Source organism: Phycodurus eques, chromosome 3 (genome assembly GCF_024500275.1).
Source record: "Phycodurus eques isolate BA_2022a chromosome 3, UOR_Pequ_1.1, whole genome shotgun sequence".
Lineage (NCBI taxonomy): Eukaryota > Metazoa > Chordata > Actinopteri > Syngnathiformes > Syngnathidae > Phycodurus > Phycodurus eques.
In genome coordinates, this window is record NC_084527.1 from 18,335,494 (window position 1) to 18,354,086 (window position 18,593).

Consider the following 18,593-nt stretch of genomic DNA (forward strand, 5'->3'; position numbering starts at 1 on the left):
ACAATAAACCAGCACATCTGGACGGCGCGAGACCTGCGCCTTTTCAACCCCAGAAAAACGCTGCTAAGTTTACCCACCTGGTGCCGACGTGGCGTCCCGTCACGGTGTCGAGAAGCTCGCTAAAGAAAGGAAGCAAGTCACTAAGTCCGGTGTAAAAGATGTGAGTTGGAGAGACTTTTGGATGGACTGACACTCTCCACTCCAGTCTCCACGCCGTGCGCGTGCTTGAGTGTCACGTCATGCGTGCGCGTACCTGTGAGAGCGTGCGCCTGTGCTTCGCGAGCATGCGGACACGCTGTCGGATTGAAATGCTAGTCTTTCCACATGGGAACTTGTAAGAATAATTTAATATTAATAACATAGCGCTTACATACAGCCTCAACCGCAGGTGGCGTCTTTATTTTTCCACAGACATATTTCTGTTTAAATGATTCTCAGTAGACATATTAGCAATAATTAATGGGAAACGTGCATGACGATACGACGTAAAATAATACGTTTAAAAACACGTTTAAAAACTGTTCAATAAGTACAGTGTGTGGGTAATAGTATCTACCTTTTATGTGTAATGCATACATACTGCAATTATTTATTCCACACTCTTCAAATTATGAAAAAAAAGTAACATTTTTGTTACAACATTAAATTATATATTTTGATGGTTGCAAAACAAATATAGAATACATCAAATAAATGGTATGTCATAACGTAATACTATTACTCAATTGCAGATGAGACCTTTACGACTACTACTTACTATACAAACACATTTTTTAATTATTAAACATTTCCTTTTTTGCCAGTTCATCTTAAAATATATGTATTAGTCGGAACGTTAGTAGAAAATATATGCAATAATTAATCAAAATGTGCATGACAATATAGTGTAAAATAAATAACAATATGATCCAATTAAACTGTACTATAAGTATAGTGTGCGGGTAATCACTTTTTTACATACGGTACATGTGGACTGCATAAATGTGAGCATATTTGCCAGTATTTATTTCACCACCTTGAAATTATGCTTAAAAAAAAAAATTTTTTTGTGAAAATTATGTCAAAATGTTTGAAAAAAAAAAAGCAAAAAAATAATGGAATACAAAATTGTATGTCATAATGTAAATTGTATTATTGTTGTGTTTTGAAAACAATTCTGTTTTAGCTATAACTATTAGAAATAGCGCTTCTGGTAATAATGAGAAAAAAAATTCCCTTCAATAAAAATATCATCACCTCAAAAAAAAAAAAAGTTATATTTTTAGCGTTTGTGCATGTTTCTTGCAAAGAGGTTTGTCTTTCTTGGAGAAGAAAGTCTGGCCCTCCAGGCTGGTGGAGCATACCTGGGGCGAAAAAAGACATCGAAGACTCTGAAGTGGAAAATGTAGGAAATGAGGATGATGAACATTCCCTTGCACTTACGGCGCACACAAAGCAGGTGTCGTGCCACGTGTAGCCCAGTGCCTCCAGGAACTTGTCTCCCGCTTCAATGGGAAACTCGCAGCCATGGCAACCTGTGCTGAACAAACTGTAGAAGTCTGTCAAAGACCAGACATACAGTATATAAGTATTAGTAGCATGATGCGCTGTGACGATAGCATATCGTTAGCCTGATATCATAATTGCCTAAGTAGATTTTAACTCATTTTTACCAAATAAATTAAAAAATACCAATGTGCTTGCTAAATATTGTGTTACAACAAAATGTGTCACAATATGATGCACTATGATGCTTTCGACGATTCCTTGCAATATGCTTTGATATGGCATGGTCCGAAGTAGTAAGAGCATCCCAGGCAGAGAGGGAGTCGTGATTAGTGCAGATTGGATGGACACGTTGGTGAAGGAAAGAGAGGTGACGAAGAAGTGATTATTAAGTTTGGCATCCAGGAAAGGAACCTGGAGGGACAGAGGGTGGTGGATTTTGCCAAAAGGATGGAAATAGCTGTACTGAACACTTTCTTCCAGAAAAGGCACGAATATAGGTTGGCCTACAAGAGTGGAGGTAGAAGCACACAGGTGGATTACAGTACATCTTGTGCAGACAATGTAATCTGAAGGAGGTTACTGACTGAAAATCAGTCCAGAGCAATGATGAGTGTGGTAAGGAGGTGAAGAAACGGGTGCAAGCAGGTTAGAACAGGTGGAGGAAAGTGTCATGTGTGTTATGTGACAGAAGAGTCTCTGCTAGGATGAAGGGCAAGGTTTATATGACAGAGGTGAGGCCAGCCATGATGTACGGTGTTAGAGGCAGTGGCACTGAAGAGACAACAGGAAGCAGAGTTGGAGGTGGCAGAAGTGAAGATGTTGAGGTTCTCTCTAGGAGTGACCAGGTTGGATAGGATTAGAGCTCATCAGAGGGATGGCCAATGTTAGGCGTTTTGGAGACAAAGTTAGAGAGAGCAGACTTCGATGGTTCGGACACGTCCAGAGGAGAAATAGTGAGTATATTGGTAGGATGATGAGGATGGAGCTCCCAGGCAAGAGAGCAAGAGGAAGACCAAAGAGAAGGTTTTTTTAAATTATTTTATTAATCTCAAATCTGAGTTTGAGTTAACATTTTTTTTTAAATCCAGGGTGATTTCAAGTCCAGTCTAGTTGTGCAGTGTAATGAGACTGAAACTTACAGTATAGAAACAGTTTTTAGGATTAGTCCACGGACAGTGGCAACAAAATTGACTCAATTGACAGTTGACAAAATTTTGCTACGCAGACTGACTGACTGACTCCGATTAGGCTCAATGTCGGAACTGCGACAATGACCCACAACAATGCTTTTGAAAAGGTACCGTCCACAGTCTGCTACCATCGTTTCCTCGTCTCACCTTGCTCGCAGTAAGGTTCCCCATCCTCCAGGTGGAAGGTGTTATTTCGGATGGGCTGCTGACAGGAGGCGCACAGGAAGCAGTAGATGTGCCACGTCTGCTTCAGGGCATTAATCACTTCCTGAACGCAAAAAAGAGGTTAGCTAAAATCATCTACGAGTGGTAACGTTTATTACAGGGGATATGATCCAAACCCACCAGCAATAGGTGAAAATCTACCGTGTATAGATAAATGTTCTCCCGCTTATTTTTTTCTTCTGGGAGCTCATGACTCGGCTTAAAATAGACATTCCCCACCTGGAAAGTGTGAGAACACCACCGGGACAGGGCATCAATGGAAAAGCTGGCGGGTCACACTAAATTGGGGGGGCTTAGGAGCGAGAGGGCGAGAAAACATGTTAATAAGAAGCCCTAAGCTGCTTGAAGATGTGTGAGAAATGGAGGGTTTGGAAGGGGATTGGAGGTCCTGATGAGGTTTGGAACACGTGACGGATGAATGTCAGTGAACTATTAGCAGAGCGCACACATCTCTGGACCCTGAGATGTTGGGTTAAAAGTTACACCTGCTACCTCCAAAGCTTAATTCTTTGAAAATACATGGAAGCCTGACTATAACTAGCGGTCACAAAAAGAAATGTTTATTTAAAAATGCATTTGTATGATTGTAAATGATCGAAAAGTTGTTTCAATACGGTATGTTGTGATACAATACAATATGATTCGATACAATGCGGGGTTTTTTCACTTCATTTGAGTGGAAGCGTATCTGAAGCTAGCTCCTAACTCAAATTTTGGCTTGTAACACAAAGCAGAAAATCAGCTAAGCAGTGGTTCGTAATTTAAAAAAAAAAAACATAAATTGAAGCAAGCGTAAATCAAAGTACTACTAAATATCGAGGGCCATAGCACTGGGCTGATGAAAATATTTCCATTTAGGAATTCCAAAGATGATTCTTACTCAAGTCACTCTGTAACGCTCTCTGGAAAGTTTGAAAATATTGGCCCCGACACTAGTTTGACCGATTGACACGAAATTGGGTGGACATAAATACCACAACAGGACACACACACAAAGTCTCAAACATATACCTATACATGAATCGCGCCAAATGAGCCCCCAATCAGAACCAGGTATGCTGGGAAGTGCAACCCACTGACCCCAAGTATCTTGGACTGGCAGCGGCTACACGTCGGTGCAAAGAAGTCTTCGTAGCAATGTTCGCAGTAAACACAGCCTTGCTCTTCCACAAAGCCGATGTCGGCTAGGGATGTGTGGCAGTGGATGCAATTGAATTCTTCATTATGCCACGATTTGCCCATTGCTACCAAAAATGGTCCCCTGAAACAACAAAAAAGACAACATGGTAATCATAAAGCTGCCTTGACACACAAACACACAAACATTGTAGAGTGACCACATCTCAGTCTACCGGATGACTACACTGAAGCTATTTCTTGGTTCATTTTTCGCGCCCCAGCTATAGCTCAGATTTATAAGCCATAATTTTTAAGGGTTTTTATAGTGTGCAGAGAAGTCGAATTTAGAGTTGCGCACCTTTAGTGTAGAACCACATTGTACGGCAACATGCCAGACAGCACTGAGATCTACTGGAAAAGATAGCATAATTAACAGCAAAAAGAAGAGGCCGAGAAGATCCCCAAATGCAAACTGCAGGAATTCCATAGTTGTTGTTGTATTGTTGTATGCTCTGTTTATATGTGCTGCTGCTCCATGTGTGTTGAAGTAGTAATTGTTTAAGGTTTTTTTAACAAAACATCTATGCTAATTTGCATTAGCCCATCTAAGGCATTTCCCATTATGTATTAGCATTAAGCTAGCAAACATTTGCTGAATGAGATTACATCGTTTGGTTGAACATTTTGATATTTAAATATACAATTCACTTTAGTTACATGCTCTGTTTGTACTGTATGTGTTATTGATCTATATTTTTGTGTTAAAGTAGCAGTTCTTTGAAGGTTTATAATTATTGTAATAGCGATGCTAATTTCCGTGAGCTTGTCCATGGATTCAATCACGTGGACTTTCGTTAGATGAAAATATTTGGTTTGGTTGAACAATTTGGCGTTTAAATATGCACTGTTCAATTCTCTCTTTATTTTTGACTTGGGTTTACAGTAAACAGTGACAAAACATCTCAAAGTTAGCATCTTATGCCTTTTAGTTTGAGAACTGTGTAAGGAAAAGATCTTCTTGTTTTTATTTCTTCAAAAGGATGTTAAATGATAGTCTCCCATTTCTTGACAGTGAAAGCGTGAGAACAGGTGCGAAGGAATATTTCTGAAAGTGTGTTTTAATAAGTGCGGGTGTGTTTTAACAACTGAATTTGTATTTAAGGTGGGAGGGTTAAATATGTCAAATGTTTTTACTGTATATATATGCCGGGTGCATATGGAACAGATCCCTCACGATAAACGTAGGTTGACTGTAATGGGAATATAAATTTTCCCTTACCGGATGACCTTCTTGCAGTGGCCACACATGGGAGTGCGAGTCCCGGCAGGGTAGTGCTCCGCCATTTGCACCAGTGAGTCCTCGTCTTTCGGGTGGGCCCGAGGCACAGGGCGTGCAGGGAGCAGGACAACTGGGCGTGCTGCCATTGGACTTCATGCCAAAGGAAGGTGTGATTAAACCACACTGTGAACTGACACCTGCGGGGGGAGGGTGGAGAGACCTCAGCTCAGCGAGCATGAAAGAATTAAAGCAGTGTTAGTAGTTTGTAAATTTATCCACTTGCAGATGGAGTTGTACAATTTAGAATTTGACCAACATTTTTGTGAAAAATACATAATCTAAAGTCAGACAACACTTCCGGTTTCAGACCGTGGTCATTCATAACGCAAACTTCCTGGTTCATGCGAGAAATTTAACCAACATTTTCAGGAAAATTACACCTGTAAAGTCGCACAAAAACTCATCATTCTATCATTCACAGCTGAAGACGTGGCCGTAGAATTCTGAATTTGACCAAATATAGCTTAAAAGTCGCTCGAAACTGCAGAATTTGAAGTGTCATTCATAGCCGATTCATACAATTGGAAATTTAACAAAAAAATGAATGAAAAATGTCGTTTTTCCAACAATTTTGAATTCAAGAAAACTTCGAACCAGCCGCATCACCATACACATTAATTATCAAAGTTAAGCAACCGTACAGTATTTTATTGTTTTTAGTTTTACAGTGGTTAACTTCATTTGACATTACATGTAAGAATAATAAAACATGAGATGTGTGAGGTAAAGCTACTCGCCTACGTCATTCATTACTAAAAACTTCATTGTTTTTTATTTTTTACTATTAACAGTGTTTAACTTAATTTTACACAAATTTAAAACATTGCCTGTACAGTCAATAAAGTTTTTATGCTAATAGTTTCATCCTGGAGAGGATGACAGTGATACCTAGACTTTATTTTTATTTTCGTACTTTGTTCTGTGACCAAGCTCGTAACTCTTAATTGTATAGCAAATCAGTTTTCCCTGATAAAATTTATTGAATTGGTATTAATCCATTCCCACACCCAAAAAACTAACACAATACCTTCACACATTTTTAATAAAGAAATCATCATCCTCAGCCATTTTTTACCTACTGCAGGATGAAGGCCTCTTTTTTAAATATAGCACTGTATGTAAAACCAGAATAAAAGAAAATGTTAAGAAATAAGATGGTTTGTGTCATGTAATTGCTGTAAGTACTGTATTATTTGTGTGTTGTGTGTGTGCCTTTAAGGGGTATGGCTTAGTAGCTGGAGTTGGGTTGGCCGATTAATTCAGTGTGAGCGCCGAGGCGTGAGGTCTGACTTATAGCAGCAAGTTTTCTCATTTTGTATTTGTGTGTTTGACTGTTTGTCCTGTTCAATAAACACCTGAAAGTGCACCGGTGACTTTAGCTCTCTTTGCCCACATGTGAGGCCATTATAGTACCTTCATTGCTCCCTTTTTGTTTCACTTCACTGATGTATCCGAAGCTCACGCTTACCTCAAATTTTGGCTCACAACACAAAGCATAAAATTGGCCAAGCTACAGGTCATAGCCAGGGTTGCTACAGTTACCTTGGAAACGTAACTTAGTTACTTTACTGATTGCATGAGCTTAAAAGTAACTTAGTTACTTTACTGATTACTTGATTTCAAATGTAAGTTAGAAAAAAGTACCATATTTTCACAACCATAAGGCGCACTTAAAAGTCTTCAATTTGTTCCAAAATGGACGGGGTGCCTTATAATGCGGCGCGCCTTATGTGTGCACCGAGTGCCAACATCTATAAATGTTGTTGTGTGATGAGCGCTCCGCCTTTTTTTTTTCTTTTTTTTTTCTAGCTTTTCCTGCCGACACGCTGCTTACACAGAGAAAAAGCGGACGTGGCTGAGGACAGGGTAGGCTGCGTGAAGTAGGACGCTAAAGCCACGCCTCCAGTAGGTATATTGCGCCGGGTTGTATTTATTTTTTATTTCTTTAATTTTTTTTAACCGCTAGACTGACTGGGAGCATTTCCGGGGTGTGCATTGTGCAAAACAACATCAGTTTGGCTAAGGACCCCCGAAAATGTCACCTACGAAGAGACACGCTTACGAAGCACAGTTTAAACTGCAAGCTATCAGTTACACGGAGGAACATGGGAATCGAGCAGCCGCGAGAGAATTCAAGATCAACGAATCCATGGTTGGCAAGTGGATGAAGCAGGAAAACGAGCTTTGCCAAGTCAAGATGACGAAGCTGAGTTTCTGCGGGAAAAAAAGAAAAACAAAATGCGGAAACAAGTCTGCGCGTGTGTACAACGAACCTTAGTATTGTCTTATTTAGAGTAACTCGAAGTAGTAATTGTATTTCCAGTTTCAGGATGCCAATCCCTCGTCAAAGTCGTCAGCGTCCATTGTGTTTGCGCCGCTGGCTACTTGGGTACACGTGAGTTGACTACGTGCGGAAAACGTGCAACACTTCACATGACGTCGTTGCCCCAGACGGCTCCATTTATAAATATTTCGCCTGTTTTCGATATTGTAATTAGTGGTTGTGTGCATTGTAGTTACTGATAGTTAAGAATATAGTGTGTTTCGTCTGTTTTATAAGTCAGTACTAAAACAAAGGCTGAAAATTGGGCTTCACTTGTGACATGCACTGTGACTGAATCAACTGTCCTGGTAATTGACTTGCCTTATGTTCCCAAGCACTGTAGTTTGTTAATGATAAATATGTGTTGCCTGAGCATAAATAGCATATTGTTATTCAAAAGCATAACAAGCTCTGGTTCTCGTGAGCAACAAAAAGTCACTATTGGCAGGTAAATCAAAGTAACTGTAATATGACTACTCTAATGTAGAAAGTAACGCGTTAGATTACTTATGACGTCACCGGACCACATTTATGGAGTCTGGTCATAACATTAAAAACTCATGAGTTGGGGTACTCAGAAGTCAAAGTACCACTGTACTTCCATTTCCATTATTTCCTAAGGAAAAGATAACGTACATGCGTGCGTCTGTTTGGCTTCCAGTTGCGCAAGTTCTCGCTCTTCGCATCAAAATTACGACGGTGGGACCAATGGTATGTCTGTGTTTGTATGAGTTATTGACCAAATTTTAGGGTAGCAGCAATTAAATTTCATGTTTTTCTTCTCATCTGGATTTCAAATCAAACCGCCACTCACTTTCACCTTTACGTACGCGCACACACAGTTGCCTTCATGGACCATAAAAGGCATCCACCTATCAATCAGTAAGGATTAGAGAAGTGTAGTGAGAATGGTGTGCTTGATTACGTTTAGGTACTTAAGGCCAGTCGAAAAGACACATTCTACACACACACACGCACACACACACACACACACACAGTGCATTACCTTGAGTTGTTGTGGGCGATTTGATCATTGTCTTGATAGTAGCGGACACGTGCCTGATGGACTCAGGCTCTTCTTGACTGTATCAAGCAAAGTAAGCCATACAAATTCAAATGTGTTTTGTATTTAATACAGAGCAAACATTCTATTGTGAAATTCCTGTTTCTGAAGCCTCATAATTTTAGTGCCATTTTTGGAGAATCTTGTTCCAAGCCAGACTAGTGAGCATCAATGGCATATGATTTATTTTCTTTTTTTTTCATATTGACCTGTGAGGACATAATAAATGAGCACCTACAAATTCTACCCAGCAACAAGAGGCCATGCATCTAAGATGGTAATTTTTCATTCAATTTGATAGTCACCAATCAGGTGTGATTGCAAAACCTAAGTTAACTGAGCTAAAATTTCAAAAAAATGTAATTCAATGAAATAAGAAGAGGTTCAATGTAATTTTTTTATGAAATTGGAGAAGAAAAAATAAAATAAAAATGTATTTAAAAGGACTAATTACATTTATTTTCGTTAATTGAATGGAAATACAATTCAATAAAATGTTTTAGAATTAAATTAAATTGAATAATTCAGTGAATTGAAATTACACTTTCCTCAATATTTGTTTAATCAAAGGCAATTGAATAAAATAGTGTAAAATAAAAAATGAAATACTGTAAAATAAACATAATTTATTTTAAAGTAATATGATTTTTTCATATATTATATATTTCATATATACTCATTAAATACGAATTTATTACAAATCAATAAAATTTTACAAAATAAAATACAAATAAATTCAAAATAATTTCATAAAATTCAAGGAATTAAAATTCAATTAAATATTTTTAGAATATTCAATAAAAATAAAATAGAACTATTAAAACTAAAACAATTTAATAAATCTCGATTCAAAAGCAATAAAATGTATTTTTCTTCAATCAAAACAACATTTTATATAATTAAGTAATATTTAAAATATGGAATGAAAAATCAATATAATGTGATAAATAAAATGAAGTTTATTAAAATGTAATACAATTTAAGATAATACAATGAAATAACGTAATTAAATTAAATTCACAAAAACGTATAAACATTCAGTGTAAAATATACAGTACAATAACATTTTTTAAAAAATATAATGAAATAACATTATGAAATGTATAAAACTAAATTAAATTAAATCCAACGGCATGACCTATATAAAAAATATATAAAATAAAATAACTTTCACTTAAATTGATTGGGGGCATCCACTCAATGGTTGGGAACTCTTCTTTTGAGGGTGCAAGAAGTTAATTTCCTCTTCTCCTAATAGTACACAGCAGTATTGTGTCAAACATTTGCACATTTACTTTGAATCTTTTGCGTGTGGGAGGTGTCACTTTGTCAATTTGGCACACACACTCCCTCTTGTGTGCCCTTGGTGAAGTACAAGTACAAGGTTTGCATGTGTCAAGCAGACCAGAAAAAGCTCATCCATGCTTTTATCTCAAGTAGACTTGACTATTGTAATGGTCTTCTGACTGGACTCCATAAAAAAGAGCATTAAACAGCTGCAGCTCATTCAGAATGTTGGAGCTCGGGTTCTGACCAGAACAAATAGGTCAGAGCATATTACGCCAATTCTAAAGTCTTTACACTGGCTTCCAGTCAGCTTTAGAATAGATTTGAAAGTTCTGCTACTGGTCTGTAAATCACTAAACGGTTTAGTTCCTGAATACATGAATGAAATGCTAATGGAATATCAACCCAGTAGGGCTCTGAGATCAACAGACTCAGGTCAAATAGTGGACCACATAGTCTAAAGCAAACATGGTGAAGCAGCATTTAGCTATTATGCTACACACAAATGGAATAAGTTGCCAACAGAAGTGACGTCAGCCCCAAGTCTGCATGTTTTTAAGTCCAGTTTAAAAACTCTTTTTTCCCATTCTTTCTAGAGCATTTCCACTTTTAAATGATATTTCTTGCACTGCATGCTGCTTTAATTGTATTTTTATTTTATTTTTTTGTCTTTGTTTTAAATGTTTTTAAGCAGTTTCTTTCTTTGTTTTTAAATCATGTAAAGCACATTGAGTTACCTTGTGTATGAAATGCGCTATATAAATACATTTGCTTTGTTTTGCTTTGCTTACAAGCAAGACAGAGTCCAGACCACCTACGTGCTGACAGAGAGTAGACAAATGTGGTCCTACCAAAAACAACACAGCACTCCACTCCACACAGTCAACTTCCTACTTGGAATGGTCGCCACTTTCGCTGCACAGCCGCCAGCCTCGTGATACTAGCCCGTAATAATATAACATAACATACTAATTTGGAACCAAAGCCAGAATACCAAGTGGAATGAGTCAAGGGAGAGTCATCACATGGAGTGCTGACAAGCGTCTAGTCCAGATGTGGTGCAGACAGATGCCAGACTACCAGTGCTAACGACACCGAGCTCATGTTAGGGCTATCGCATCCGCTTCAATACATTCAGTTGAGATTATTATTACGGTACAGATTGTGCTATACGGTAGAGGTAAACAAAGCCTGGAGCCCGCAAATCCCTGCGGTCATATTGCCACTCCATTCAAAAAGTCCCCAAGAAATCAAGCCAACAAGACTGCAGAGTTCAATAATATTCATTCAAATGACCCCATATGTGATGTCATGCTACACTAACTTCAAAGGTTGAAAAAATATTGAAAGGTAAAAGGACTTATTGTGTTTAAGGAGTCCCAAAAGATAAATCAGAGATCCGTGGTTTCTCTTAGTGATGCACCGAAATGAAAATTCTTGCCCGAAAGTGAAAACCAAAACTAAAAAGCCCAAAGCCGAAAGCCGAGACGTTGAAAATAAATTATCAATCAAACTTTATTTGTAAACGCTTTTCAAACAAAAAATGCAACACAGAGCGCTTTACATTCATTAAAATATAAACATACATAATTTCAATCAATTATTAATTATAAAAGCTGCAATGCTAAACGCCCACCTTGACACAGCGTTGCGTTTTGAATGGCATGAATACGGCATTTAAAATGGAGTGAAAAAGGCTTTTACGGATACATGCACGCACGCACACACGGTGTGTCGAGTCCTCCGTTGAATGCCAGCGACTGCCTCACCGAACCCAGGTTAAGAACCACTGGTCTAGTGTTTAGGATTCCTGGTTTTCACCCAGGCGGCCTGGGTTCGGTTTCCGGAATGGGAAAGAATCTTAGGGGGTATTACCCTCTTCCCCCTGGCATTCAAAAAATACCCGTTTCTCCCGTGGTGGCTGTATGGCATTAAGTGCCAAGATTTAATTAAAGTAGGCACCATTTTGTTTTGCTGTGAATTTCTTCAACAACAAAAAAAAAAACATTTTCCAATTGGAATTTGAACCAAATATGGGAGAAATAAAGTCACACAAAACTTTCATCATCATTTGAAACAGAATCACCTCTAAGGTTGCAGAATTCAGAATCTGAACAAATTCATCTAAAAATATGCCTGGAAAGTTGCTGCAGTGTTTAAACTGAACACCACTAAATTGTAAAATTCATAATTTAAAATAGAAGTGTTTAAACCTAACACCCATGAGGAAATTTACCAACAATTTCTTGAAAAATGCATCTCCGCAGAAAACGTCGGAGCTTAAACTGTCATCATTCATAATCAAACACCGCAGAGGTCTTGATTTTCGGAATTCAACCAAATTGTTTCGGATAAAGTCGCACAAAACCCCCGAGCTTGAACGGTAGTCTGAGGTCGTATAATTTGGAAATCAACCAACATTTTCAAGAAAAAAGCTTTGTTACAAAAACTAATTTGTACTGTGGTCATTCATAACAGGATTTCCTGCGGTCAAACGTTTCAAAATTTGACCAAAAGTTACCAAAATTCTGGGTCTTGTAAACACACCCAATTAAATATTAAAATCTAACTCAGTCCTGTGGCCCATTTTACAATGTCTTATTTTTTAAAAATCACTCTTTTGTTCATTTTGCGTGTTAGATTAAAACAAATTAATAATAATCAATATTTGTTTTTATTTTTTCAATTGCCAATTGAAAATGGATAAAACGAATGATACAAAGATTCATTGTACAAGTACATTTTTAAAGAAACCTTCCGTGTGAGTAACATGTACTGTGTATTTCCATGTACTTCACGTGATCATAAGGAGCAGCTGAGGAGCTCGGGTGGGCCAACAACCCCTACCACACACACACGGACACACACAAACACGCAGACATGTACGCACGCACGTATTACAGTCAAATGGTAGATTTGAAACCGCCGACAAGTTGGGTTATTTCCCCGTCCCCCGTAGAGCCTGGCTGTTAGGGTCCTCACAGGAGACTCGTGTTATGGCAACTGTTGCCATGGCCGCACTGTATGTGGTGACAGAGTTTTAAAGGACACATATCATGGAAAATTAACTTTTAAATGTTGGTATCCATAGACTGCAGTTTTGTCTCCACCCAGCTTCAGATACCCGCCACTCGAGGGCTACTGTAATGCCCTCGCAAGTGGGCAAGGACAGCCACAGTCGCCGATGCGCAAACACACGAATACAAAATGAGAACACTCGTAAGGAGCCACAACTAACACAAACGCTCACACGCAAATTAACTAGCCAACCTGACTCCAGCTCCTGACATCACTCTTTAGACTACACCCATTACAGGCAAGCATCCAATACACAAATATAATTTACAATACAATATGAAACCTGTTTATTTCTTTAGATTTCTTTTTTTAATACAATACAGTAACAAATATAACATATAAGCCGGATTGTTTTTTGGGGGGGGGGCTGGAACAGATTAATAGCATTTCAATTAATTTGACCCACCCATTTTCTTCCACTAATCCAGGGTCGTGACGCGGGGGCAGTAGTTTAACCAGGGAAACCCAGACTTCCCTCTCCCCAGCCACTTCATCCAGTTCTTCCTGGGGGATCCCGAGGCGTTCCCAGGCCAGCAGGGAGACATAGTCTCTCCAGCGTGTCCTGGGTCATCCCCAGGGGCTCCTTCCGGTGGGACGTGACCGGAACACCTCACCAGGGAGCCGGCAGTCCCGGAGGCATCCTAACCAGACGCCTGAGCCACCTCCTCTGGCTCCTCTCGATGCAGAGGAGCAGCGACTTGACTCTGAGCCCCTCTTTTTAAAAAATGTTTTTATATGGTCTCTCTATCTATTGTTACCTATTGTGGGTGGGTCTGAAACATATCACTGTTGACTGTAGCTCGACCTTTGTATTGGGGTTTGTGTAATTGCTAAATGCTAGTGGTCTAAATATCGTAAAGTCCAATTTTTTCCCCCCTTTAAATATTCCGTGTTTCTGTGGTAATGGTAAATGAGAGTCAGCTTCCCTCATCATGCTGTCATGCTAACAACATTTGTCCGACTAACCGCGTTCATACATCCGCCGTGGTGATTATACGAGCGTAAACACGTGAGACTCACCCCTCGTTCATTAGCGACAATTACACCACAGGTCGTTAATATTCTCCACCGACTCTGCCAATTACAGGGAAGGTTTATCCCATTCCGCTCGACTGATTGGTTGATTAACTCAGAGAAGCACGCTGTTTACATTCATTAGTTGCCCATCTGGAAATGGCATATGAAGCTTGTTCACTGAAGCTTCAGTACACTGAGATGAGAGGAAGGAGGGAGTGTGTGATTTTTATCAGCACTGTTTTTTCAGTGTAATGCTATCAACAGTATCCATCATATTCAATTAGTTGTATTACTCCAAAAGACATTTTTCTTTTTTTCTTTTTTTTTTGCATTTATCCTGCTAATAAACCAATAGACAAGATGGTGGAAGGCCTGCATCTATTTAGGGGGATAACTTTATTTGAACAAATACGTTTTGGAATCAATTGGTACCTTGACTTACAAGTTAAATTTGTTCCGTGACCAAGGTCATAACTCAATTTACTCTTACTTACTTAATCAAATAAATCTTCCCCGCTGAAATGACTTGAAGTGCTATTAATCTGTTCCGGCCCACAGAAAACCTTCAACATTGTATTTGTTATTTTTTTATCCAGTTTAATCCCTCTGACAACATTCTAAACATACAGTTTATAGTAAAATGTAATAAAAGAGAATCTAAAGAAATAAACTGGTATAAAAAAAGGGCTTATGCACAAATCGGCGATGACTCGGATTGGTACTCGAGTTTGCCGGAAAAAAACATGCAAAATCCAAATTGAAATCACAATGAATCAAAGAATAACTACTTACTACGACTACTTACTTTATTCTGACAAACACTGCAATTTTGCCACGCTGGATTTACTTAAGAAAATCCAAAATATTTTACAATGTTTAGCCTTTGTTCATGGCCGACCCCATTTGGACTTACTGTGCACAGTTTCTGCGCATGTATGCATTGTACCTCCACCGAGCTCTCCCTATAAAGTTTGTTTCGAAAAAAACAAAAACGTGACCTCCGCGCAAGGAGGCATCCGATAGCCTAGCCCGAGGAGCTGCATGGATATTCATTAAAGCACCACAACCTAAGCAGAAAAGGACCCATCGCCGAAGGCAGACTGCAGCAGAATTAACGGGAGAATGTTGATCCTATACAGTGTGGCAGAACGTCAGCTGGCTAGCTAGCCCTGGAACAGCCCTTGCAGCTGCTCCGAGGTAGTGAAGATTTACATCACCGACAGGCCTAAAACCCGGCGAGGGATCCTGGTTAAAGTAAGCCATTTTAAAGTACAAAAAAAATGTGAAATTCTGGAGGGAGATGTTTTTTGTTTGTTTGTTTGTTTGTTTTTGTGACTATTAGTTTGGAATAGAACAAGCAGTAATGATTTGATTCTGATTCAGAAGTAATTCGTTACTGTCAATACGAATAGCGAATCCGGATTTAAAGGCCGAGTTCGGACAAAAAGTTATTACTGGAAGTACTGTGATGTTCATCTGAGTGACGTCGTGTTGGTCGGTTTGTCTGCGTGTGAGCGTCCGTGCATGAGTTGTGGCCTAGAGCAGCTCCTTGCAAGTGTTCCTATTTTGTATTTGTGTTTTTGACTGTTTGTCCCACTCAATAAACAGTTGAATTAAATGGTGACTATGACTGTCCTTCTCCAAATGCGAGGGTATTACAGTACCTTAATTTCACTCTTTTTCACTCCACTCATGCGGTGACGAAGCTTGAGCTCTCTCATAACTCAAATTTAATGTTTCGGTTAGCAACAACACAATTACCTGTTTAATGTGTCCATGTGTGAACAATTGTGTGAATGAAGTGAGATAATCAACCTTTTTTCTGAAAAAAAGGAGGCATCTATTTGAGGAGAGGCATTTATTTGTTTAAGTTGCCAGCCAGCATCTAATGGAAACTTGTCTATTAGAATGGAGGCCACTACTCCAGGAAATACAGTCAATACAGATACCTACCGCGTAACAACTTTTTCCAGTTATGAGCCGTCACATGGTCGATTTTTGGCTTTGTGTTGCGAGCCAAAATTTGTGGTACGAGTAAGCTTCACATACGTTGCCGTTCAAGTGAAGCTTAAAAAAAATGTTGTAATGCATGTACTGTAATGCCCTCACAAATGGGACAAACAGTCACATCCACAGATACAAAATGAAAACACTCGCCAGGGCCTGCTGTAGGCCACAAACCACACCCAGACACTCACGCATACAGATTCCGATTCCTAATGTCACTCATTAGGCTGCGCCCCTTAAAAGCACACATCCAGCACACAATTACTATAGTGAATATAGTAATTACACTTTATGAACTTATTTCTTTTAGCTTTACTAATGTTTATATACAAGTGTTGGTCGTCTTCATTAAAAAGACACAAATGGTGAAATTGAGATACAAGCTTGGTCACGGAACAAATTAAACTTGTAAGTCAAGATGTAAGTAAATACTTGATATTTGAGTACAGAAAACAACATGATAATACTGCCTTAAGTGGGACAGAAATTCCTGCCACAATCATTTCAAGGCTTTTGGCATCAGCATGGTTTCAGACCAGCAAATGTCTTCTCATTGACTTGGCACCAGAAGATAGTCCATATGTCCCCGGAGACAACTTTTAACACTCTATGGTCGGCGTGAAAGGAGCTTTTGGCAGCGTCTCACAGAGAGCACATGCTGGCTCCTAGACACAACTGTACGCTGCCAAACAATGACGCGTGTGTGCATGTGATCACTGCCTTGTCTATCTAAATGTGAGGGAGTGAAGGTTGAATGTGATCCAAAGCCTTCGAGAGTCTTAAATGATAGACCATCTGCTGTGAGCGCCAAGTGAGCGTCAGTAATGTTGATGGACCATTTGTTGGCTGTTCAAACAAAAGCCACACGTTTTATGAGAGGCGTTGCACCTACGTCATCGTTGGACTCACATAGGATGAGAGCAGTCGTGGGCCAGTGCAGTGGACTCAATTTAGAAGCATTTGCCTCTGGCTGAATATGCGGGTTAAAATCCATCCATTAGTCTTCTGCAGCACTTGCCCTCATGTGTAGGGTTGGGCATCGTTTGAATTTGAGCGATTCCGGTCCTGATTCCGGTTCCTCATTTCAATTCAATTTCCAAACGATTCTCGGTTTCGATTCTTTTAGAGGGCTGGGTCAAAAAAGTTTGTATTGACTTAATATTTATTTATTTATTGTTTCACCTAAAAGTTAAACATAGCACGGTTAAAATAGTTATTTGCAACTGTTTTATCACGTCCAAATAGTTTATATTTGCAAGTTGACTTCCTGTTTTAAGCATGTAGCCTTTTATTTTGAATGGTTCGTACTGGAACTCAGCATTTTGACACGAAAAATAACTTTACAGGACTCCGGTAAAAACAAAAGTAAAACGAAAAACGCCTGTTTTAATAACAAGGATTCATAGATTAGCGGGTAATACGCGGTCTAGTCAAGACCTAATTTTCTAAAAGTTCTAATAATAGTAAGATGCATACATTAAATAAAAATATATACAATCAAAAATACACAATAGCCACCTGCATGAAAAAGGATGGAAGGAGCTCCAAAAATAACATAATTTGGATTCAAGGATTATGTTGTCGATGAAGTCTGGAATACTCGCGCATTAAAGACACAACAATAACAATGTCGACCTTCATCCGTCACTACACAAAGACAGGTAAACTAATTTAACAGTTTAGCTTGCTGGTCAAGCTTAAGTTTCAGAGACTGGTTTAGGACAATTTAACATAAAAATGATGTGATTGTGATCGATCGTTTTAGTACAGCTAAGTAACGTGACTAGGGGTGGGACAGTTTCTGATAATTATCCAACCCTCTCATTTCAGTTCATAGGCACAGAAAACTCTTTTTTTCCCCCTCTTGCTCTCATTTACTAATTAGGCGAAGAGGTGTGCACTCTCGAGCAGAAAGTAGCTCCTAAAATATGATGCCAACCGCTGAATGCAGAAGAAGTGAAGCGGCGTTGCTAGTAGTCAGTTGTGGAGATTAAAAAAAAACAAAAAAACTATGGAGACGTTTGCGGGCATGACGAAACAAAGAGTCGGCGATAGAAGATGCCAGGTGCGTTATAGGTCTGCTGTATCGGATTACTTTGCATGACGAACACGGCAATTAAAAAAAAAGCCGTTGACAAAATTGCGTTCCACCATTACTAAGTACAGCACAAATTGTGTGTAGCTACGTATGAATATAATTTTCATATTACTGAACATGTTTAGTGTGTTTGTATATATATATATATATATATATATATATGAAAGGAGGAGAAAAGTAATGCCAACACGAGAAAAAAGATCGAAGACAGAACATAAACAGGGAGTATATGCAACAACTTTATTAGCCATAAAGTATGATAATACCTTCATTGACACCACTTCAAACTTGAGAAGACGACACCACCACGGTCAAGTAAACATAAACAGGAAGAATAAATTACATAGCGAGGGCCTTTT

General features: G+C 38.9%; 2 protein-coding genes across 2 annotated transcripts in view; both read right to left on the reverse strand.

Moving 5' to 3' along the window:
- Positions 1-167, reverse strand: part of LOC133400080 (bone morphogenetic protein receptor type-1B-like) — a 96,461-nt gene extending 96,294 nt beyond the window's left edge. The window contains exon 1 of the mRNA XM_061672307.1: positions 78-167. The gene's annotated coding sequence lies outside the window, so the exon portion shown is untranslated. The remainder of the gene's footprint in view (positions 1-77) is intronic.
- Positions 168-1,253: 1,086 nt separating this feature from the next.
- LOC133400650 (PDZ and LIM domain protein 5-like) overlaps positions 1,254-18,593 on the reverse strand; it is a 57,348-nt gene continuing 40,008 nt past the window's right edge. The window contains 9 exon segments of the mRNA XM_061673510.1: positions 1,254-1,343; positions 1,423-1,538; positions 2,826-2,946; positions 3,984-4,164; positions 5,302-5,420; positions 5,422-5,498; positions 8,691-8,743; positions 11,060-11,078; positions 17,025-17,040. Of these exon segments, the coding sequence (XP_061529494.1) occupies positions 1,254-1,343; positions 1,423-1,538; positions 2,826-2,946; positions 3,984-4,164; positions 5,302-5,420; positions 5,422-5,498; positions 8,691-8,743; positions 11,060-11,078; positions 17,025-17,040 (792 nt within the window).